The 25,320-nt window shown below is 43.0% G+C and overlaps 1 protein-coding gene across 2 annotated transcripts; it reads right to left on the reverse strand.

Moving 5' to 3' along the window:
* Window positions 1–1,662: 1,662 nt before the first annotated feature.
* Window positions 1,663–25,069, reverse strand: CBY2 (chibby family member 2). Of its 2 annotated transcripts, XM_037147359.2 has the most exons (3): window positions 24,995–25,069; window positions 24,643–24,723; window positions 1,663–2,889 (listed from the first exon to the last, which is right to left on the reverse strand). In XM_037147359.2, the coding sequence occupies exons 1-3, from the start codon at window positions 25,067–25,069 to the stop codon at window positions 1,663–1,665; spliced, it is 1,383 nt and encodes a 460-aa protein (XP_037003254.2). The 2 variants fall into 2 exon arrangements, with proteins under 2 accessions (XP_037003254.2, XP_037003255.2); XM_037147360.2 differs by lacking the exon at window positions 24,643–24,723.
* Between the last annotated feature and the right edge of the window lie 251 nt (window positions 25,070–25,320).

Below are 25,320 nucleotides of genomic sequence, written 5' to 3' on the forward strand. Positions count from 1 at the left end.
CAGAGCTAGGAAATGGCAGCCGTCTCTGCTGCTTCCTGTCCCTGGGACCCCCTTGGTCCCATCTCACTGCCCACTCCCTCGCGGGTCTATCTGCACAGGAATGCGCCAGCACAGTCAATCCGCTGCCCTTTACCCTCACCGGATCCGCTGGTCACTCATTGGGTCTTGCTCACTAGGTCGCTCACTGGGTCGGCCCTTTGCAACCCCAAGCCTGGGATCCGCATGCCTGAGTCTGTCTGACTGAGTTTTCCTGTGCAACCCCGCTCTGCCAGCTGCTGGTTTCACCCCTCTTACTGGTCAGGCTGAAGAATTTGTTGTTATCAGACTTTTGAAAAGTTCAATTTTCTGTGTTCTGGCTGTGTTTTCTGTTGCTAACATTTCATCGTCTCTAAACTTGGTTGTGTGAGAAAGCACAGCATCTCCACCTATGCCTCCATCTTGGCGGAAGTCTCTTGTGGTATATGTCTTTATAGCCATCTGGCACCTGCATGTCTCACAGACCCCAACCTGAAAAGATTTCTGTGTTTCTTCAATTGTTATCTACAGATAGTGTTAGTTTTTTATCTACTATAGCCTTTTGGACATTGATTAATAAGCTATGCATGTGTGCTGTATCCCCCTGCACTTCCTAACCCTAATAAAAGTCGTGTTGGAGAAAGGCTGGAGGCAATCTCCACTAGAGGGAATCGCTACCCATTTTCCCACTGGAGCAACAAGATTGTTTCTGGGATGACTCTTGATTTTCATCTGTGGTGGTCCCGGGAACCTCGAGGGCCAAAGTTCCCCTCAGAAATAAAAAGCAGAATATAATAAAAGAACAGACTGGGAAAAAAGAGAAGAAAAATAAGCCAGATTCATAGCTGCCAAGACTTAGAAGCAACTTAGATGTCAGTAGGTGAGTGAATGAACTGTGATACATCCAAAAAGTAAAGATAAACACAGATGGTAAGGGTCTTGGTCAAATTTGAAAATTCTTTCCATGTCAGTCATACTTTATATTCAGGGCTAAAGAGAAATGAGCTATGAGGCCATGAAAAGTCATGGGGAATCTTAAATGCATAACACTAAGTGAAAGAAGCCAATTCTGAAAAGGCTTCTGTATAATTCCAATTTTATATCCTTCTGTGGAGCACAGAGGATTTTTAGAGCAGTAAAAATACTCTGTATGACGCATAAGTGAATACTTGTCATTAGACATTTGTCCAAATCCCTATGGACTTTGGTTTGATTCTGATGTGCCAATGTAGGTTCAGAAATTTTAACAAATGTAACATTTGTTACACCCTCTGGTGGGGGATGTTGATAATGAGGGAGGCTGTGCATGTGTGGGGCAGGAAGTATAAGTGAAATCTTTGTACCTTCTGCTCAATTTTGAGTGAACTTAAATTGCTCTAGAAGGGAAGGGGAGGGGAGGGAAAAGGAGGGAGGGTGAAAGGAAAGCAGAAAAGAAAGGGAAGGGAAAGGAAAAGGAAAAAAAGAAAGAGCAGCACTGTGTTAACTGGCCTCAGCCTCCTCATGCCTTTATTACTTCTCTGAATTTAGGAAGGCAGATCTTTCTGCTCTTCCACAGGCACAAGCTGGTGGGTGAAAGCAAGGAAGACAAAAGAAAGGCAGGAAATGTTCTGTGCCCCAAGCTTGGTGCCTCTGTGCACTAGAGCGACCTCAGACCCTGGGAGGCTTCTTAGGGTCCTTGTTCCTGGCCGGCATGAAGGCATAGAGCTCCTCGATGAGCATCTCCATGCGGGCAGTGACTTCGGTCACGGTGTCGATGACCAGCTTCTGCTGCAACTTCAGCTTGTTGTTCTCCCACAGGGCCTTGTTTTCCTCCTGGAACAGCCGGTGCTCTTCGCGCAGCGCGTGCAGGGCCCTGTTCTCCTCCTGCAGGAGCCGGTTCTCTTCGCGTAGGGCCTGCAGGCTCTGGTTCTCCTCCCGCAGGGCCTGCAGCGCCCGGCTCATCTCCCTCAGCAGCTCCAGGGGCTGGCTGCTGTCTACTATGCTGGGGCCCGTACCCGGGCCCGCCTGGCTCTCCTCCCGGGAGGACCCAGCCAGGCTATTGACCATCTCGCGCAGGGCACGGAGTGTCTTAGAATCCTCCTGTGGGCTCGAGGGTCCCTTGGACTCCTCGAACGCAGAGGGGAGGCCTGGGCCCGGATCCGTCAGAAGCCTAGAACCTCGCGGCTCCTCATGAGGCGAGGGGTCCGGGTTCCTTTCATCCGAGGGACCCGTCTTCTCCTCCGCCGGGGCCCAGTAGGCCTTCCTCTGCTCCAGCAGCTGCTGCAGGGTCCGGTTCTCCTCCTGGAGGAGCTGAAGCGTGCTGCTCTCCTTGCTGCGGTGCCCGTGTGGGGCCAGGTCCTTCTTCGCCACCTCTAAAGCCGTGCTGTCCTTACGCAGCAGCGGTGATGAGACCCTGCTGTCCTCGCGGCCCAGCGGGAGCTTTTGCTCCTCCCAGAAGACCTGCAGGATCTTATTCTCTTTGCGGAGGGTCTTGTTCTCCTCTCGCAGGGCGCGGTTCTCCTCCCTCAGGGACCGGTTCTCGTCTAGCAGCAGGTACTCCTTAGCCAGCCTCTTGTGGTGCAGCTTGTGGTGGAAAGAAGAGGAGGGGGAGAAGTAGGGCGACTGCAGGCGGCAGTTCTCATTGACCCACCGCCCATCTTGAAACACAAACATCTCGTCGCTGAGCTGCACGCGAGGAGGATTGTAGTCTAGCTCTAGGTCCGCCTGGGAGGTGGGGCGCTCCATCAGATCCAAAGGCACAGAGGAGAAGCGATTCAGTGGGTATGAGTGGTGGCTGGCCACCCTGCGGCTCAGCCTGGGCAGGGTGGCCTGCCTGGCGCAGCGCGGGCTTGAGTACAGGTTGTGGAGCCTCAAGAAGGGCTCGGTTGTGCCCCGCTGCAGGAGAGAATGGGGAAGCTCAGAGTTAGTGAAGGAGCTGGTATACCTGAGGCTGGCTGACAAAGTAAGAGGCCAGGACACCTCACAATAAACCCAATCTGAAAGTCTGCTCTGGCCTGGCCTCAGTAGGCACTTTTGCACTTGGGCTGTTGGGGTCCTCACAAGGAAATGCAGTTGATCCTCATTATCCCCTGTAGTTATGTTCTATAAAATTGTGGAGAACACCTAATTAGTGAATACTGAACTATAGCTGCTAGGAAAAATACAAAATTAGGTTCCTGCCAGCCTCTGGTCATATTTTCATCAGCCATCTAATACATAAACGTAAACGGCACTGAAACTCATGCCTGAAAATATATCTAACACAACTGTTTTCTCTGTAAAGTTGATCACTACCTTCTTGTGCTTAGAAAGATTAGGCAGCATGTCAATACTATGCTTGAGGGTGATTTTAGACAGTAAAATCACCAACACAAAAAGCACAAAAATGTGAAAAACCTGGTACTAAATAAACTGTGAAGTAAACATTGTTTTACACTATGAGAGCTGAAACAAGAAGGTTCCTCAGCTGAGACTGTTTGCATCAGGTCACTCAAGTGTTTCATCACTCTGTGCATGTCAGTGAATGACCATGGAAGAGTCATGAGTATTGATTTGGGGGTTACAAACAAATTTTTGTGAAAAAAATTAAGGAAATTCACAAATATGGAATTCATCAATAAGAATTATGATCTGTCACTGATGTGCATGTGAAACCGAAGCCTCTTTCTCACCCTTTCTGAGACTGAGATTTTTCGCTAGTAACAAAGAGGGAGTCAAACTGCATGATCTTAAATTAGGCACTTTCTAACACTGCAAGTCAGTGAAATGTGCCTGGAAAATGGAAATAATAACATGTGTTCACAACACTGTGTGAGGATTGAATGACATAATGAATGTAAAAGTGATTTTAAAACCATCAATTGCCATAGAAATGTAAGGTATTGTTATCAAGAAAAGTAGGCTTCAGTAATGGAAGAATTCTGAGATGTATTCAGAAAGTGGTGAACAGGTGGAAGAGGCAACAACTACAGAAATAAATTTAAATAAAGTAAGATCATGATAGCTACTTCTGAATATACCAAAAGCATTTCATCCAAGCAATGATCTCCAAATGTAAAGTTCTTATTTCTGAGGTTATTTTCACAATTTTACAGGTAGAGAAGATAGAAAACAAGTCAGGTTACATACTAGATAATTTTATATATATATATATATATATATATATATATATATATATATATATATATATATATATAATGTATATATGTATATAATTATATATTTCTACACATGTACTATATAAAGTGTGTGTATATAGAAATAATTTGCACAGTGTATAAAGTTGGTTAGAATTTTTTAAGACCCAAAGAGTTAGATAAGTAGATAACACAGTTCTATGCCATTAACTTTGCAATAAGCACATGCCATTACCTTTTTGTAAGTATGTGCTTAATCTTCCATATATCAAGGGTGTAAGAGAATTCTGTAATTAGAACCTTATTTGCTTTAAATAAATCCAGCCTCTACAGTTTTATATTTCTTAATTAGGAAAGCATGCACATCAGCTCTTGTGGCTGAACCTATGATCAGAATGAACTTCACTGTGGATAGTCCACACCATATCCTTGTAAATTGAAGGCTTCTTGATCTGAATTTTTGGGAATATTAGCCAAGGACAATAGGGAATAAAACTGGAGAGGGTTCTCTCCATCCTCAAATTATAACTAATGAAGGCCTCCATCTCAACAGCATCTTACCTTAGATGATATTATTGTGAAAAATGTGGTTTTAGTCAATAGTGTGTATCCCAGTCTTGAGAAGGAATAGGGAGACAGAAACAAATATTGAATCTCAATTTTGTGCTAGGCCTGAAGCTGAGCATTCTACCTACCAAATTACTTCACAACACTGAATTAATAAGGTGTTATTATTATTCCCATTCTATAGATGGAGAAACTGAGAGTCAAGGAAGTTAAATAACTAGTATCACTTAATTATTGTCACAAACCCAGTTCTGTCTCCCTGAATTTATATGTATAAAGTGCACACATGAGAGATCACCATGAATTTATCAAAGGATTGGCAGTACTTTTGGGGCTCAAGATACCTTTTCCTTAACTTTTTATTATGGAAAATTTCAAACATCTATAAAAAGAGAAAAAATAATTATTATTAGATGGGTAACTTATTTCATGTAACCATTACCTAACTTCAGCAATTATCAAATTAAAGCCACATTGTTTCACATATACCATCAACCAATTCCACAGCACTCCCTTGTCACTGGGTCATTTTAAAACAAAGTGTAGACTTCCAGTTAAGATGGCAGCATAGGTAAATACAGTACTTACCTCCCCCTGCAACCACATCAAAATTACAACTAAATCACAGAACAACCATCATTCAGAACCACCTGAAGTCTAACTGAATGAAAGTCCTACAACTAAAAAATGAAAGAAGAAACCACACTGATACTGGTAGGAATGCAGACGTGGAAGCAACTAGTCCCATGCCAAGTGTGGTGTGTAAAAATCAGGAGGGATATCTCAGCAGTGGATGTCCCCCTTGAGGAGTGAGTGGTACCCACCTCACACCAGGCCCCCAAGCCCAGGGTTCTACAGCCAGAAAGAGAAGTTCCCATAACTTCTGGCTGTAAAGACCAGCAGGGATTGAAGCTGAGGGAGATAGAAGGCCTCTGGAGTCCCAAACAGTTCCTCTTAAAGAGCCCACACATGTTCTTACTCAGATGCATCCTTTAAGCTCCAGTGATGGGGCAAGCAGCTTGAAAAGTACCACAGCATTTCAGGTTAACATGGAGGTATAGGTAGAGATGCTTTGCTACCTTGTACAACCAAACAAAGGACAACCACCGGTTTAAAAACCAAATATAACCAAAACTGCCAGAAAATCAAACTATATGGAAAATCAATAACCAAGAAGTTAAAGATGAAACATTCATCCAGACTGGAAGAAGGGGCAGAGTCAGGCAGCCAGGGTGAAGCAAGGTGATAGACAGGGCCAGGTGAGGCAGCAGCTGGTGGACCAGGGGGTCCAACATTCCTGTGTTGCTAATCTAGGAGGAACAACTGGGGAGTAAGACAGATAACACAACCTAATGTTCCAGCACGGGAAAAGAGAGGCTCAAAATTTCTAGCTGGAAAAACCCGTGGGAGTTGCAGTGGCAGGAGAAACTCTCAGCCTCACAGGCCAGTTCATTGGAGGGACCCATAGGGTCCCAGAATATACACAAGCCCACCCACTAGGGAATCAGAAACAAAAGGGCCTAATTTGCTTGCAGATAGCAGTAGAAGTGACTGAGCAAGCAAATTGTTCATTCTCTGACCCCTCCACCACATATAGTGCCACAATGCAGCAAAGTGGGTTGCCCTGCCCTGGTGAATACCTAGGGATCTGCCCCTTACAATATAACAGGAATGCCCAGACAAGTAAATATTACCCAAATGAAAGAACAGATCAAAAGTAAAAAAAAAAAAAAAAAAAAAAGAACTAGGTGATGAGGACATAGCCAACCTATCAGATGCAGAGTTCAAAACACTGGTAATCAGGATGTTCACAGAAATGATTGAGTACAGATGCAAAATAAAGGAAGAGGTGAAGGCTATAAAGAGGGAAATAAAGAAAAATATACAGAGAACCAACAGTGAAAAAAAACTGGGACTCAATGATTTGGAACAGAGGGAAGAAATAAACATTCAACCAGAGCAAAATGAAGAAACAAGAATTCAAAAAAATGAGGAAAGGCTTAGGAACCTCTGGGACAACGTTAAACATTCCAACATCCAAATCAGAGGGGTGACAGAGGAGAAAAGGAAGAGCAAGAAATTGAAAATTTATTTTAAAAAATTATGAAGGAAAACTTTCTCAATCTGGTGAAGGAAATAGACTTCCAGGAAGTCCAGGAAGCTCAGAGAGTCCCAAAGAAGTTGGACTCAAGGAAGCATACACCAAAGCACATCATAATTACATTACCCGAGATTAAAGATAAGGAGAGAATCTTAAAAGCAGGAAGGGAAAAGGAGACAGTTACCTACAAAGGAGTTCCCATAAGATTGTCAGCTGATTTCTCAAAAGAAACCTTGCAGGCAAGAAGAGGCTAGAAAGAAGTATTCCAAGTCATGAAAGGCAAGGTCCTACATCCAAGATTGCTCTATCCAGCAAAGCTTTCATTTAGAATGGAAGGGTAGATAAAGTGCTTCTCAGATAAGATCAAATTCAAGGAGTTCATCATCACGAAGCCCTTATTATATGAAATGTTAAAGGGACTGACCTGAGAAAAAGAAGATCACACCTGTGAATATTAAAATGATAACAAACTTACAACTATTGACAACTGAAACTAAAACCCAAAACAAAGTAAGCAAACAACTAAAACAGGAACAGAATCACGGAAATGGAGATCACATTGAGGGTTGTCAGCAGGGATGGAGAGTAGGGAGAAGGTGGGGGAAGGTACAGGAAATAAGAAACATAATTGGTAGGTACAATATTGACAGGGGGAGGTTAAAACAGTATAGAAAATGTAGAAGCCAAAGACCTTATATGTACAACCCAAGGACATGAACTAAGATGGTGGGGAATGCTGGTGGGAGGGGAGGTGCAGGGCAGAGGGGGATAAAGGCAAGCAAAAATGGGACAACTATAATAACATAATCAATAAAAATATGCTTTTAAAAAAGAAAGGTAGGGACTTCCGGCCAAGATGGAGGCATAGGTGGAAACACTGTGCCTCCTTGCATAACCAAGTTTAAAGACAACAAAGTTTTAGTAACAAAAATGCAACTAAAACACAGAAAATTGAACTCTATGGAAGTCCAACAACAATGAACCATTCAGCCAAACTGGTAAGAGGGGTGGGGACAGCAGCTGGCAGAGCGAGGTTGAGCAGAAAAAAGTGGCCAGACTGACCCAGGCGCTCAGTCAGTGGTTGGCAGATCCCAGGTGTGGGGTGGCAATGGGCAGACCCAGTGGGGGACTGGACCCAGTGGGGGCACAAGGCGGCTGGCTGACCGCGGTCACACATTCACACCCAGATAAAACAGGTAAAGGAGTGAGCAGTGAAACAGACTGTGCATGCTAAGGCCCCAGCAATGGAAATTAAAGCCTAAAAGCACCAATTGGAAAAACTTTCGGGGTCAAGGTGCTGAGAGAAGTTCCCAGGCTCACAGAGAGTTTGTTGGAGAGACCCACAGGGTCCTGGAGGGTGCACAGGCCCACACACCTGGGAGCAGGCAACAGGAGGGGGGGGGCTGGTTTGCTTGCAGGAAGCAGCAGAGGGGTCCGAAATCTGAGAGAGAGCAGAAAAAAAACACCATTGCCCCTCTCTGACCCCACCCCCACATACAGCATCACAACCCAGGGACTGGGTTGCCCCACCCTGGTGATCACCTAAGGCTCCGTCCCTCATATGTAACAGGTGCAAACAGACCAAAACATTATGGCTCAAGAAAAACAGCTCAAAGCCCCAGAGCCAATACTTCTAAGTGACAAAGAGATAGCCAACCTATCAGATGCACAGTTCAAAACACTGGTGATCAGGATGCTCACAGAACTGGTTGATTTTAGTCACAAATTAGCGGAACAAATGAAGGCTAAACTAATTGAAATGAAGGGAAATGCACAGGAAACCAATAGTGATGGAAAGGAAACTGGGACTCAAATCAAGAGAGTGGACCAGAAGGAAGAAAGAAATGACCAAACAGAAAAGAATGAAGAAACAAGAATTCAAAACAATGAGGAGAGGCTTAGGAACCTCCAGGACATCTTTAAACATTCCAACATCCAAATTATATGGGTACCAGAAGGGGAAGAAGAACAGTCACAAGTGGAAAACTTATCTGAACAAATAATAAAGGAGAATTTCCCCAATCTGGCAAAGGAACTAGATTTCCAGGAAGTCTGGGAAGCTCAGAGAGTCCCAAAGAAGTTGGACTCAAGAAGGAACACACCAAGGCAAATCATAATTACACTATCCAAGATTAAAATGAAGAAGAGAATCCCAGAAGCAGCAAGAGCTAAGGGGACAGTCACCTACAAAGGACTTCCCATAAAACTGTCAGCGGATTTCTCAAGAGACCTTACAGGCAAGAAGGGGCTAGAAAGAAGTATTCCAAGTCATGAAATCCAAAGACTTACATCCAAGATTGATCTATCCAGCAAAGCTTTCATTTAGAATGGAAGGGCAGATAAAGTGCTTCTCAGATAAGGTCAAGTTCAAGGAGTTCATCATCACCAAGTCCTTCTTATATGAAATGTTAAAGGGACATATCTAAGAAAAAGAAGATAAAAAAGATGAACAGTGAAAGGACAGCAAACTCACAGTTATTAAGAACCACACCTAAAACAAAAGCAAACTAAGAGTACAGCTAGATCAGGAGCAGAACCATAGAAATGGAGATCAGATGGAGGGTTAGCAACAGGGGAGTGGGAGGAGGAGAAGGTACAGAGAATTAGTAGTATAGGTGGTAGGTAGAAAATAGATAGGGGGAAGGGGAGAATAGTATGGGAAGTATAGAATCTAAAGAACTTGTGAGACATGGACATAAACTAAAAGGGGGGAAGGGTGGGGGAAGGGTGTACAGGGTGGAGGGGAATGAAGGGGGGAATGGGACAACTGTAATAGCATAATCGATAAAATATATATTTTAAAAAATGTTTAAAAAGAAAGGTACCAGAGACATATGTGGATGAACTTAATTATCCAGTATCAGGGTGAGATTTGAGGGGAAGCAGCTTCTACCAGACAGAAGGATTAGCGAAGGCCACTGTTTCTTTGATAAGCCCTTCCCCCACATAGCTGGCAAACGGGCACCTTACCTGAGTCACCATAAAATCTGGCTCATACTGTTGGCCCAACCCTGGTGATTCTCTGAGGCCCTGACCCACCCAAATTTCAGGCCCACCGAAGCTGTTTCCTGTGGCTTTTCTGTACAAATGACCTATCTTGGCTCATGCTTCAGGTTTTTCTAAAATCTCTCAAATAAGCAGCATCTGGCCTCAGCATGCCTATACCTCTTACTAAGTTGGCCCTACGCTTGGCATAAGCAGCAGTCAGCCTCAGTTCACAATTTGTCCACACCTGGGCACCTTCAAGATCAGCACAAGTAGCAGCCATCTACAGCTCACTTGGTAGCTAATGCTGGGTGGCCCCAGGAAGAACACAGGTGGTGGATGACTTTGGCCTTCACCTCCTGGGAGGCCCCAGAGCCAGTGCATCCAGTGGACCACTTCAGACCACATCAAAGCATAACCACCCAATGACCTCCATAAGCAACATATTCAAGGGGTGGATTCAGCAGGCACTAGAGCTGCACTGAAGTAAGTCCTGCTCTTTGGGGTAGGTTCTTGCACAGCTTATCCTCCAAGATGGTCAGAGGTCAGTGGCAGTAGCTAACCCTTGTTGCCAATCAGCCTGGGGGTAAATCCCTCTCACTGAGGAGCCAACAACAATCAAGTTTTAACCACAGAAGAGGGTATACACAGCCCACACAGGGGGCACATCTCAAGAAGACCCTTGGGTATTCAGGGAAGATATGTTGCTCGACCCTACACCTACTACACTGAGCCACTTAACCAAGCCTGGGAGACACAGTAGTTCTACCTAATACATAGAAACAAACATAAGGAGGCTGCCAAAATGAGGAGACAAAGAAATATGTCCCAAATGAAGGAACAGAATATAACTCCAGAAACAGAACTAAACAAAACAGAGACAAGCAATATGCTGAATGCAGAGTTCATTGAGAATGCTGAATGAACTTAGTGAGAACCTCGACAGCATAAAAAAGATCCAGTCAGAAGTGAAGAATACAATGGGATGAAAACTACATTACATGGAATCAACAATAGAGTACATAAAGCCAAGAATCAGATCAGCAATTTGGAATATAAGGAAGCAAAAAACACCCAATTAGAACAGCAAAGTGTTGCAGACCACTCTGCCTGGTTTTAGGAATTGTATCTCTACCCCTTGTGGCTAAGGGCAAGGGACGAGCTTTGGAGTGCCAGCCGCAGGAAACACAGCTTGTCTCTGGTAGCAAATGCTGCCTCAGTCCCTCTCCCTGCCCCCAAAGCTTGGTTGGAAGTCAATGACACATAAGACCCCTCACAGCAGGGAGCAACATAAGCCAGACTGGATCACTTGGGAGGCCTTCATGGAAGGACCTGGAGGGCTGCAACAAGGAGCAATGGACTCTCACCCCCTGGCTTTGACATAGCCCGAGTCCCCATGTTCTCTGGGAGAAGTGCTTACTGCCTCTAATCCCCTTAAGCCTGAATACCTGTTGGGGAGAGGTGCAGCTCCTTGCCTTGCTAGAGCATGTCCTGGGGAAAAATCAGGCATCACAAAGACTCCCTGATAAACATGTGAAATCTATTCTGCTAAGAGTGCTTTCATTCATATGTCAAGTGTTTGAGCAAGAAACCCTAAAACTCTGTTCCTGACAGACTCTGAAGCCCTCAGATTTCTTTGAAATGTTATCTACTGTTTGATTGTTGCCATCCTGTATTCCTGTGTATTACAACCCAATAAAAAGCTATGGAGCAGGGGGGCTCAGGGCCTTTTTCTCCTCAGAGAAACTGGCCACTGTCCACTTCTCCTCCCCAAGCAGATGATGTCATATCTCTGTCATATTCATTTTCATCTGTGGCAACTGGGGGGGGGCTCTCAAGAAAGTCGCCCCCACAGCAAAACAAACAAAAAAAGTCCAAAAATGTGAGAATGGTTTAAGGAGCTTTAACTACAAGCATACCAACATTTATATCATGGGGGTACAAGAGGGAGGTGACAGAGAGAAAGCAATTGGAAACCTATTTGAAAAGTAATGACAGAACAGAACATCCCTAACTGGCTGAAGGAAATATACATACAAGTCTAGGAAGCAAAGAGAGTCTCAAAGAAGATAAACCTAAGTAGGCCCAAACCAAGACACATCATAATTAAAATGACAAAGGTTAAATAAAGACAGAGAAAATCTTAAAAGCAGCAAGAAAAAAAAAAGCAGTTACTCACCTACTCCCATAAAACTGTCAGCTGATTTCTAAAAGAAACTTTGCAAGCCAGAAGGGTTAGCCAAGGACCATTCAAAGTGATGAAAAGTAAGAAGCTACAACCAAGATTACTGTACCCAGCAAAGCTTACAGCTACAATTAAAGAACAGATAAAGAGTTTGTTAGATGAGAAAAGCTAAAGGCATTAATCACCATCAAGCCAGTATTATATGAACTGTTAAGTAAAGGGTTTTCTTTGAGAAGAAGAAGAAAAGAGTAAAAATGAACAACAAATACACATTTATCAACAACTGAATCTAAAAAACAAAATAAATGAACAAGCAGAACAGAAAAGACTCATAACTACAGAGAACATTTTGATGGTTGCCAAATGAAAGGGGGTTGGGTAGATGAGTGAAAAGATGAAGGGATTAAGTACAGATTGCTTGTTACAGAATAGTTATGGGGATGGAAAGTACAGTATAGGAAATACAGTCAGTAATATTCTTATTTTATCCATAAATACATCAATGTGTATCTTTTAAACAAAACCACAATACCATTATCATCCTGTTATTTTTTGTGGCTTATTTTTTACTGTATTTTTTCATTACCATTTAGTCTTCTTATACCCCTCACCCTCCTGTAATGACCACACTGTTGCCCATGTTCATAAGTCCTTTTGCATTTTTTCTCAATCCCTGCACCCCCTAATCCTACCCCATCCCCACTTAACTGTCATCCTGGTCTCTATCTGTGAGTCTGTCTCTATTTTGCTTGTTAGTTCAGTTTGTTCATTATATTCCACATATGAGTGAAATCATATGGTATTTGTCTTTCTCTGACTGGGTTAATTCATCCTTTTAAAATTTAACAAGGAGGACTTCCACCAAGATGGAGGCGTAGGTGGAAGCACTGCACCTTCTCGCACAACTAAGTTTAAAAACAATAAAGTTTTAGCAACAAAAACGCAGCCAAACCACAGAAAATTGAACTACACAAAAGTCTGACAACAATGAACCCTTCAGCCAAACCAGTAAGAGAGGCAGAGCCAGCAGCAGAGCAGGGTCAGGCAGGAAAGATCCACCGGACCAACCAAGGCGCGAGACCCAGGTGTGCCAGCAGCCGTAGGCGGATCCCAGGTGTGGAGAAGCAGGCGGACCCACTGAGGGCGCAAGGCAGTGGAGCCACTTGGGGCTGATCCTGGTTACACATTCATGTGCAGATAGACCAGTGAAGGAGCTAGCAGCGAGATGGACCACGCAGGACCCAGAGGCAGGAGGTGGCAGAGGGAACTGCCATTGTCCCTCTCTGACCCCGCCCCCCAATACAGCATCACAAACCAGCGACCTGGGTGGCCCCTCTCTGACCACGCTCCCACATACAGCATCACAAACCAGTGACCTGGGTGGCCCCGCCCTGGTGAACATCTAAGGCTCTGCTCCTGATACTTAACAGGCACAAACAGATCAAAACATGGCTCAAGAACAACTCAGAGCCCCAGGTCGATAAATCTAAGAGATAAAGAAATAGCCAAACTTTCAGATGCACAGTTCAAAACACTGGTGATCAGGATGCTCACAGAACTGGTTGATTTTAGTCACAAATTAGAGGAACAAATGAAGGCTAAACTAATTGAAATGAATGGCAATGCACAGGAAACCAATAGTGATGGAAAGGAAACTGGAACTCAAATTAAGGGAGTGGACCAGAAGGAAGAAAGAAATGACCAAACAGAAAAGAATGAAGAAACAAGAATTCAAAACAATGAGGAGAGGCTTAGGAACCTCCAGGACATCTTTAAACATTCCAACATCCAAATTATAGGGGTACCAGAAGGGGAAGAGGAACAGTCATGAGTAGAAAACTTATTTGAACAAATAATAAAGAAGAATTTCCCCAATCTGGCAAAGGAACTAGATTTCCAGGAAGTCTGGGAAACTCAGAGAGTCTCAAAGAAGTTGGACCCAAGAAGGAACACACCAAGACACATCATAATTACATTAGCCTAAATTAAAATGAAGGAGAGAATCCTAGAAGCAGCAAGAGCTAAGGGGACAGTCACTTACAAAGGAGTTCCCATCAGACTGTCAGCTGATTTCTCAAAAGAGACCTTACAGGCAAGAAGGGGCTAGAAAGAAGTATTCCAAGTCATGAAATCCAAAGACCTACATCCAAGATTGATCTATCCAGCAAAGCTTTCATTTAGAATGGAAGGCAGATAAAGTGCTTCTCAGATAAGATCAAATTCAAGGAGTTCATCATCATCAAGCCCTTATTATATGAAATGTTAAAGGGACTTACCTAAGAAAAAGAAGATAAAAAAGATGAACAGTGAAAGGACAGCAAACTCACAGTTAGTAACAACCACACCTAAAACAAAAGCAAACTAAGAGGACAGCTAGATCAGGAGCAGAACCATAGAAATGAAGATCACATGAAGGGTTAGCAACAGGGGAGTGGGAGAATGGGGGAGAAGGTGCAGATGGTAGGTAGAAAATAGATAGGGGGGAGGGCAAGAATAGTATGGTAAATATAGAATCTAAAGAACTTGAGACATGTCATAAACTAAAGGGGGAATGATGGGGAAGGGTGTGCAGGGTAGAGGGGAATGAAGGGGGGGAATAGAACAACTGTAATGGCATATTTAATAAAATATATTTAAAAATAAATAAAATTTAACAATGACCTCTTAACAACAAATACCAAGTCAGTGTTCAAATATCCCCGACTGTCTTATTTCTCTTTTAGGATTGTTTGGTTTCAATCAGAGAGATACTCTTCCTTATCTGACTAAACATCCAAAGAGGAATCTATAATGTTTTATACCTGTTTAGAGAAATTTTGGAGACCTTTAAATTATCCTATTCAGCTGCCATTACACTATATTCACAATCTGAACTGGGTACTCAATGAATGTTTTACTCTCCCCTCAACAGGTGCACTAAATAGCCCTAGCTGGTGTGGCTCAGTGAATTGAGCACTGGCCTGTGAACCAAAGGGTCACTGGTTCAACTCCCAGTCAGGGCACATGCCTGGGTTGCAAGCAGATCTCTGGTGGGGGATGTGCAATAAGCAACCACACATTGATATTTCTCTCCCTCTCTTTCTCTCTCCCTTACCCTCTCTCTAAAAATAAATAAATATTTTTAAAAAGAAATTACTGTTACTTAAAAAAAATGCACTTAAAAAAAACATGTAGTGGTGGATCCCTAGTTATGGACAATCTGGCTATCTGGTCCTTGTCCTTATGCATGCCATCCATATTTGTAAATGGGCACAACTATGCCCCTAGCATACCTCTTTTATCAACCTAGTTGACATCTTGTCTCCTTCCTTAAATGGTCAACACTTCCCAAGCAGATCCTTTGGTGTTTTCTGTTTCATACCCACCACTTCTGATCCAGAAAATGTCAATGGGCTAATAGGTTCCTTTACTTCCTTACCCAGGAAACCAAATCCTCCCCTATCAACTGAGTCCTACTATCTTTCCTCCTATCCCCAGACAGAATGAAGAAAGAGGTCAGATTCACTACTGACTCATGGCCTAGTTTCTTAGAACACAGAAATCACTTTAGCCTCATCTATCCAATGTAAAGCTAAAGTGAAGTGAACCTTTTCTGTTTCTGAAAGTGAGAAAATTTAAGGAAAAATATGTCAAGAGTCCTGATTGAACTTTAGGCATTTCAGATATCCCAAGAGTCCTGACTGAACTTTAGGAAAACATTATGCCAAGACAAATTCTTTCCTTCCTGTGGTATTTCCCCAGTTGTAATCAGACCAGCTGGACTTAGTGCTCAAATGAAAGCTTTTTCTTAGCCTTGTGAAAACTCCTTATCCTAGTCTAGTCCTACTCTGAATGTTCTTGTACCAATTCTTCCTCCACATTTATGTTAACAAATCAACTAACATTAATTTAGCATCTGGTCTCAGACCTGCCCTCAGGGAACTTCAAGTCAATTTGAGAAGTCATTTATTAAGGGCAGGGCCTGACCTTATTGTGTGCAAGTGCAGCTTGCTATGTGGCTATACCTGGTCACTAGCAGACCTGAGAGGCAGCTCTCCTGTCCCTTCCCTGGACCCTCCTGCATTGCAGACTCCTCCCCCAAAACAGGGGGTCCTGGACCCCAGGGCTCAGAAGTAGCCAACTTCCAAGTATGATGGGTCAGAAAGAATTCTCTGCATGTCGACATTTAGAAGCTGAAGAAAAAGAGAAACATGCTGGACAGGGAGATTTGCCAATTAATATCTGAAGACTACAGAGTGGATGAACTAGAGGACCACACCTCCCAGCTCCATGAATACGATGACATCAAGGATATAAGCCAGATGCTACTGGGAAAACTGGCCGTGATCTGAGATGTTACCACAAGAGTTGTATCCAGAATTTGGCCTGGACATGAGTGACTGAGAAAAGGCTCACAGCCCCTTGACCATGGCCCACTGGGACAACTGATGTGGATGTGAGATCAGCAGTGAGAGCCCAAGAAGTATACCCACAAGCTTTCCAGCAAGGCAGTGACAGAAGCCCTTTTCTAGAGAGCCCATGCTCAGTCAGGAGAGGAAGGTTTGTTCTCAGCTCCAAGCCTCCTGAAATGTCCCAGTGATACCTGTATATGTGTATATGTGTTCTATTTGTAAATAAACATGTGAACAATAAAAAAGAAAGAATACTCAGTTATTAGTAGTGATTACTTCTTGGTGCCAATGAGCAAGATCAAAGTACCACAAGCATTATGTAAGGTATGGACATCTGGGGGCTGGACATCATAAAACCTGGAGAGTCCTGGCTTGCACTGTATGAGTGTATAACCTTTTAAGATCACTTAATTTCTGTGCTTACATTTCCATATATAGAATATGTGAATACTGGCATGATCACCCCATGTGTTCGAGCAGGTTGAACAATGACAAAATTTAGAGGGTGATATTTACAACTGTTGTTGCAGTACACAATCTGTGCAACCATCTGCCCTATTTCACAGTTTGTTGTACAATTAACAATAAAAATAGAATAAAATATGATATTTTCTTTGTATATAAAGAGCTACAGATATACGAGGATGTACTTTGGTTTAGAACAGAAGTTTCTTAGTATTTTCTTAGAGAAAAACTTACAGAACAAGAAAAAGGAAATAATATTACTGAATGACTATTATATAATATGCTAATTGATTTATTAATATATATTGTCTTTCCAAAAAGAGCCACAATGGTTCTGCCTCAGATCACCTAGCCATTAAGGGTCAAAGCCAGAGTTTAAACCCAGGATATCTGATTCCAAACTGCAAGCTCATCCTAGCTCTTCACAATGACCAGATGCTTTATTTTGCATCTGTTAATATTATTTTGCAGTAATATTAACTTTGCTTCTCTTATGTTCTGTCTCACCTTCTCCCCAGATGAATAAATTGCAATTCTATAAGACAGTAACTTGTCCCTTATTTCTGACATCCCTAGTTGTAGAAATTAGAACAGCACATTTTGTACTTCCGCCAAGATGAAGACGTAGGTGGAGGAACCACCTTGCCTCTGTGCACAACCAAATCTAAGAACAACTATTTTTAACAACAATCACAACCAAGCCACACGGAAAATCGACAATACAGAGTCCAGAGGACAACTAAATGCTCAGCTAAACCAGTAAGAGAAGCGAAACCAGCAGCAGAGCAGGTTAGCAAGAAAAAATCCCTGGGTGGTGCGCGGTGCGAGAGCAGCCGAAGGCGCTGCGAGCTAGCTACGGGAGCGCACAGGGAAGAGGCGCTGCAGGCTGTCTGCCATCAGTCGCGCGCATCTGCGTGTGGAGAAACCAGTGAGAAGGGAAGCCTGCGCGGGGCAGCAGGCTCATACAATTCTGATCAGATAAACAAGCCCTTGGCGAGTGGTATGACTGGACGGGCTGGGCTAGCGGAGAGGACAGCCATTGCTCCCTCTCTGACCACGCCCCCACACACAGCTTCACAAACCAGCGACCTGGGTCGCCCCGTCCTGGTAAACAACTAAGGCTTCGCTCTGCTTACTTAACAGCACGAATAGACCAAAAATGGCTCTAGGACAACTCAGAGCCCCAGAACCGATAGATCTAAGCGATGAAGAAATAGCCAGTCTTTCAGATGCACAGTTCAAAACACTGGTTATCAGGATCCTTACAGAACTGGTTGATTTTAGTCACAAATTAGAGAAACATATGGAAGCTAAACTAATTGAAATGAATGGTAATACAAAGGAAATCAATAGTAATGGAAAGAAAATTGGGACTCAAATCAAGGGGAGTGGACCAGAAGGAAGAAAAAAATGATCAAACAGAAAAGAATGAAGAAATAAGAATTCAGAAAAATGAGGAGAAGCTTAGGAACCTCCAGGACATCTTTAAACGTTCCAACATCCGAATTATAGGGGTACCAGAAAGGGGAAAGGCACAGCCACCAGTGGAAAACTTATTTGAACAAATAATAAAGGAAAATTTCCCCAATCTGGCAAAGGAAATAGACTTCCAGGAAATCCAAGAAGCTCAGAGAGTACCAAAGAAGTTGGACTCAAGAAGGAACACACCAAGGCACATCATAATTACATTAGCCTAAATTAAAATGAAGGAGAGAATCCTAGAAGCAGCAAGAGCTAAGGGGACAGTCACCTACAAAGGAGTTCCCATCAGACTGTCAGCTGATTTCTCAAAAGAGACCTTACAGGCAAGAAGGGGCTGGAAAGAGGTATTCCAATTCATGAAATCCAAAGACCTACAACCAAGATTGCTCTATCCAGCAAAACTTTCATTTAAAATGGAAGGACAGATAAAGTGCTTCTCAGATAAGACCAAATTCAAGGAGTTCATCATCACCAAGCCCTTATTATATGAAATGTTAAAGGGACTTACCTAAGAAAAAGAAGATAAAAAAGATGAACAGTGTAAGGACAGCAAACTCACAGTTAGTAACAACCACACCTAAAACAAAAGCAAACTAAGAGGACAGCTAGATCAGGAGCAGAACCATAGAAATGAAGATCTCATGGAGGGTTAGCAACAGGGGAGTGGGAGGAGGAGAAGGGAAGAGAAGGTACAGAAAATAAGTAGCATAGACAGTAGATAGAAAATAGATAGGGGGGAGGGTAAGAATAGTAGGGGAAATACAGAATCTAAAGAATTTGAGACACGTGTTCATGAACTAAAGGGGGAAATGGTGGGGGAGGGGTATGCAGGGTGGAGGGGAATGGAGGGGGGGAATAGAGCAAATGTAATGGCATAATCAATAAAAAAAAAAGAACAGCACATTTTGTATACAATGAAGGTATAACGAGTCCTTGTTAATGAATGACTCAACCAAAATAAACTAAAAGGTAAGGAGAAATTATTAGGTGAAACTGTTAACATTGTACCAGTTTTGGATTACAAAAATGATTATTTTGTTTGTTTTAATATACTTAGAGCACTTAATAAAGCTGTGTTCTCATTTCAGTTTATATTTTTAAACTGCAGAGCTGTTGCTGCATGATATAAATGCTACAACAGTGGGGATCTACTCATGTGAATTTCACAAAACTGTAGGTTCATCTGTGTAGTCCTTAAAGGCAGCTGCCCCTGCCTACACATGCCTCATGTGTGCTGATTGTCCATATCACCATTTTGAACCTATAATCTAATGAGTGTAGAGGACTCAAATTTTCAGCAACTTTGGGTTCAAAAGTCCTATATCTTCGAGTGCTCTTCAAAGTCACTTCACTTCTCTGAATGACACCTCTAAAATGAACTTAAATGTAGCTGCCCTGACCACTTCCTGAGATGGTGGTAAGGTGACAAGGAAGTGGTAGGCAAGCTGCCCCAAAGACCAGATGGCCAGTTCTATTGGTATGGCTTAAACAAATATTCCTGACCTATAGCAAATGATGAATATGTTCTTTACAAAAGGGCTTTCCCAAAAGTGAGCATCTGAGCTAAGCAAGTACATGAGGTACAAAATCCCAAGCCTCCTTAGCCTATGTTTGAAGCCAGAGCCTGCTCAGTAGGTCACCTTGACCAGTGTTTTCACTGGCTTGGTTTCATGAGTGAAACTAATCAGTCCTTGATGTCCTCAAGGCCTAACAAGAGATATGCGCTGCCCTGACAAATGTGGCTCAGTTGATTGGGTCTTGTCCCACAAACCAAAAAGGCACTGGTTCAATTCCCTGTCAGGACACATGCGTGGGTTGCGGGTTTGGTCCCTGGTCATGGAGTGTACAAGAAGCAACTGATCAATGTTTCCCTCTCAATTGACATTTCTCTCCCTCTTTTTCTCCCTCCCTTTTCCATTTTAAAGAGAGATATGGGCCAACAAAGCCCCTAGAACATCCCTGAAAGTTCTGCTAAGCCTGGGAACAGAGTTAAAGCCTATGGCAGCACAGTGCAAGCCTCCAGAGAAACAAGGCCCAAGTTTCCCATGAAGAAAAGATTATCTCCTCCTTGGTCTATGGGAAATGCTCTCATATGTGGACATATCTAGTAAAAAAGAGAAGAAAATGTTGGCTTCTTCATGCAAGAATGGGATATGAGGGTAGATACAAGAGAGAAATACAACTGGCTATGAGGTTCATGATACCTTCCCATCAGGACTTATTAGGAAATGGTTAAGAGACTCTGCCCTCAGGTAAATATACTCACAGTTGTGACCTAAGATGTATTAATGCCAGGGATTCAGGAAGAGCCCCCTGGGCACAAACATATCCATCACAGATGCCTGAATGTCATCTATGGGTTGATGTTCTTCCTTAGTACCAGGCCTGGCCCTCTCTCTATCATCTCCTTAAACACAAGTGGGCCTGAAAGAAAAATGCTTGAAATCACCAGTGACTGGGTGACTTTGTCAGATCACCAGCTTCATAATGTGTGGGGAACATGGAGGAAAGTTGTCCAATGGTGGGAGAGATGGCAAAGGGCAAAGGAGAGGTGATAAGACCAAAGCCTCTTACTGATGCTACAGAATTTCGAAGGAACAGAACTCTGACTGGAGCCTTCTGGAATGGAGTTCCTGGTGTTAGTGGCCTCCCATCAAATGGTTTGGGGACAGGACTGAATAGTGACTAGCCAGGCTTAGCTGACACTCTAAAGAGTCTCTCCACTCCAGAAAAGTGTGGCAGATGAGAAGAGATTTCCAAATCCTGGTGTTGACCAAGATTTTAAATACATACTTTGCCAACAGTACTGAGGGTTACGGTCAAAGAACACTCAGCCATCTGAGGTACCCAGAATACTAAAAGGAAGAGTCAGATATGCTAGTAATTTTCAGATGAGGTGACAAAGCTGAGGTTCATTATCATATTTTTATATTAACTCAGCTCCCTATACCCTGAAAAAGTTAATGTGGGTTTTATTTTTTTTTTCTTTGACATGTATGCACTTACAGCAAGCTGGTTTTTATTGAACTATAAGTGTATCCTATTCCACAGGTATGTATTCTTCACTTGATTTTTTTTTTAATGTGGGTTTTAATAAATGTGAACAGGTGCCCTGGCTGGCATAGCTCAGTGGATTGAGCGTGGGCCTGCGAACCAGAGTATCGCGGTTCGATTCCCAGTCAGGGCACATGCCTGGGTTGCAGGCCAGTTCCCGGCAGGGGATGCATGAGAGGCAACCACACATTGATGTTTCTCTCCCACTCTTTCTCTTTCCCTTCCCCTCTCTTGAAAAATAAATAAAGAATATATTTTAAAAAATAAAATAAATAAATGTGAACAGGTAAGAGGATAATTTATAAGTGAATATGACTGGTTTTGATAGAATTATAACGTTACCCAGAAAGAAGATAAACTTGTCATCATGTATGGTAGTTTCAGCTAATTGTTTAACATGGAATCTCATGAAATCTTCCTTCTAACAGTCAGTTCAGAGATGTGGGTATTGTCAGTAGACTCCATAACTTCCAGAAAACAAGCTCAAACAAATGGGTTGAGAAAAGGCAACTGGCTGGGGGTTGAAATGAAGGGGGCCTGGTGGGTGCTTTCTGGACTGGTATAGATCCTTCATTAATGATCTAGCAGTAAACAACACCTTCATGTAACTCACAGGTAGTGCTCAATTAAGGAAATGTTAATGCCCATGAGAACTGAATCACTGTGCATGTTATGTACAAAAGGAACAAGGTCGGCTAGCTTGGGCAGGAAATGACATTGATGGCTTGCAAGTTAATGTGTTAGAAGGAAATAGATCAGAAAACACAAATATTTAATGTGAGAAAGAAAAACTGGAAATCAGTAAGACCTGAAAAGACCTCAGGGTGATAACAGATAGTGAATCATAAGTATTAGGAATGTAATTGAGAAGCCCGAACAACCAGCATGATTGGGATCTTGGAGGCCAGAGGCATTTTCTGGGGACATATAACTGGTGATATAATTCCCTTTTAAAATAAATGGACTCAGATCCAGAATGAAGCAGCATGGAACAAATAAATACAGGGAGCTTCTGGCAAACAGTAAGATGTGGAGAGAAGAGGTGGAATCTCCTAACAGCAAGAGAAGAAGCAGAGGCCTAAAATATGACCTGGTTCAGCCAGGTGGTATATGCCCAGCAGAGAGAGTGGGTGTAGCAAAGAGAGTGGGTTTTGACTTGGGTTCAAGCCCCTAACTCCGGCTCTGCTATTTATTACTAATATGGTTCATGGGGTACCCAGTTCTCATACCTATACAACCTCTGCCTCACATTTGCATGGCCCAGTGACCAACATCTCATTAAATTAATGTTTGGTTGATTGTTCTCTCCCCTTGTGAACCACATCAATCCCCCGACCCACCATCTCATTGAAGTAGGTCCAATGAGTTCTTCGGTCCCTCTCATAGCCCTGGTGGTGGCACAGTTCAGATAATTTAAACTTGTAAATGCCCACACCCTTCCCCCAGTGCACCATCCTAGAGCATCCTGGCAGGTGTCTGAAACCTGGTGCAAGACTTATGCATGGCTGATGTACCAATGAGGCCACATCTTCCCACAAGGGGTACACATGCCCAGGCAGCAGGTATCCTCTCACCCTTGTGCTCCATGCCCCCCCCCAGACCCCCACAGCAGCATTGGATCCTGCAGCACAGGAAGTGGATGGCTTGAGCATTTTTTTATTTTCAATCCTCACTGAGGACCTGTTTATTGACTTTAGAGACAAGTGAAGGGAGGGAGAAAAAGGGAGAGAAATAACAATGCAAGAGAAGCATCGATTAGTTGCCTTTTACATGTACCCTAACTGGGACCAAGCCCACAACCTTTCAGTTTGTGGGACAACACTACAACCAACTGAACCACACCAGCCAGGGCACTCGAGCCTTTTTAAACCACTCTCCAGTTCTGTTCCCCCTTCTCTCCTTCTTAATGCTGAGTTGTTTCTGGGAGGTAGGCAGGGAGAGTTATGCTAGGTTGAAGACTTGCCTATCACTCTATCATATAATCACTATTTCAAATCCTGTTCTGGGCCCCCTTCCCCAACCCCATCCTTAGGTTGGCATCCTCCACCTGTCCCTTGGCAAAACAAACATTGATTTATCTGAGCTGTGAACAAATCAAAGGAGCAACACCCACCATCAAGAGGGTAGTAGCCAACAGAGTGATACATGTATTTCAGGTAGAAAGAATTAGACCTAAATCTAGGTTCCTACAGCTATAGGAACCCTGTGGGAAGCCATCTTGTCTAATGATCCAGAGAAAATGAGCTGGTATTCTAAGCTTCATGAGCTGAAACAGAGAAGTAGCTGTTTATCATGAAGTTATAGGAAAATGTGAAAACAAATAGCCAGAATGTTTTTGTCCTATATTTTTTCCTCCTGCTGAACATACTTACCTAGATTGTTACAATTACCTCCACTTATAGAAAGAATGCTGAAGGTTTTCTTTCTAATGGTGTTCTTCTGAAAATCCTTAAGGTTAAAAAGAGCTTTCCTAAAGCCCTCTCTTTATGAAAGCTGACTTCCCACAGGGGAGTGATTAATACTGTCCCTAACACTTCCCCGGACAGAGCTTTCAGATAGTTACCTCTGCATTGGACTCCTCCACCCTACATTTCAGCCCCTCTGGTGGCACTGCCATGGTCTTCCAACAGGGCCTTAGGTGACTGTGGAGAAGTAAGGTCACCCCCTTTGTGACATAGCAGCAGTAGAAACAATCCAATCAGGAGAACCCCATCAAGAAAGTGGCTGCTAAGCAGAAGGAGACCGGAGAATCTCTAGCCTGTCAAGACTTTCTCCTTTCATTGGCCACTGTTCTGATCCCTGTGCCCACCCCTTTATACTACTAATACTCTGTCATTGGTATATAGCAGGTCTTAATTCTCTTGACATCTCCAAATGACCCTGTACCCCTTGATATAATGTACTAGGTTTTATTCTCATGGATTCAGTTACATACATTTGATCCCAAGCCCCAGTTCTAATTTTCCTCCAGAAATTCAGAGTAGTTAAACAGAAGTATCAAAAGACATAATTCGGAGAAGATTGGCTTATTTCAAAGTCTCATGGGCTCGAAGATCTTACAGATCACCTAACCCACTCTCTTCATTTGAGGTATAAGGGGCTCCAAGATCCACAGTTACTAAGTGGCCTCACCCATGCACACAGCTGGTTGGAAGCTGACCCGCAATTAAAATCAAGGTCTTAAATACTCTGTCCATTCTATAAAATCTTGCCACATTTTTGAAAGAGAAGAATTTTTCTGGCTAAAATTGATAGTTTACATCCTTCTGTGATTATCCCTACCTGAGGTAGAACCACATTGATTGGAATCTCTAGGCTTTCAGATCTGGCACCTCCTTTCCTTGTAAAATGTGGCCTCGAGTGCTGTAGAAAAGATAAAATAACATGTCTGCTTCCCAGCCCATCACTGGATCTCAATTACCCACCTGTAAAACAGAGGACTTTCTAATCACTTATCTCCTCTTGAAGTTATGTACATTATGAAAAAATGAGTTTGAAAAAATGTGAAGATGATACTTGATAAGGGGCTTTACTAACACCTGAACAAAATTAAGATAGATATTGTAGTTGGTATCAAAGCCTTCCAAAAGTCTTTTCTAAGATTATATTTTTTATCTCAAGTCAAAGGTCATACCAATGTTAGGTGCCAGGTATATGTCCTATGCAGAATTTGGTCACCAAAACACTCAGAACATTCCAGAGGTGACATCATAGTGCTTTCCAGGGTTCATGGTCTCTCAAAAAACATAGTGCTTTTCAGCACATCTCTGAACATCTCAGGCAGGAATGAGGCACCTGGCAGTCAGGAAAAGCTCATCCTGATGTGTCCACATAGCTGGTCATGGTCAATGTGACACACAATAGGTTGAAGACTTATCACTTAGCCCCCTGTTTGGTCATTCTGGCTGCCATTCACATCTCTCCTGCTAGGCTGAGCTGAGATTCCTATCCTTTCTCCAG

The sequence above is a fragment of the Artibeus jamaicensis genome, unplaced genomic scaffold (assembly GCF_021234435.1).
Source record: "Artibeus jamaicensis isolate MK-2021 breed Jamaican fruit bat unplaced genomic scaffold, CSHL_Jam_final contig_414, whole genome shotgun sequence".
NCBI lineage: Eukaryota > Metazoa > Chordata > Mammalia > Chiroptera > Phyllostomidae > Artibeus > Artibeus jamaicensis.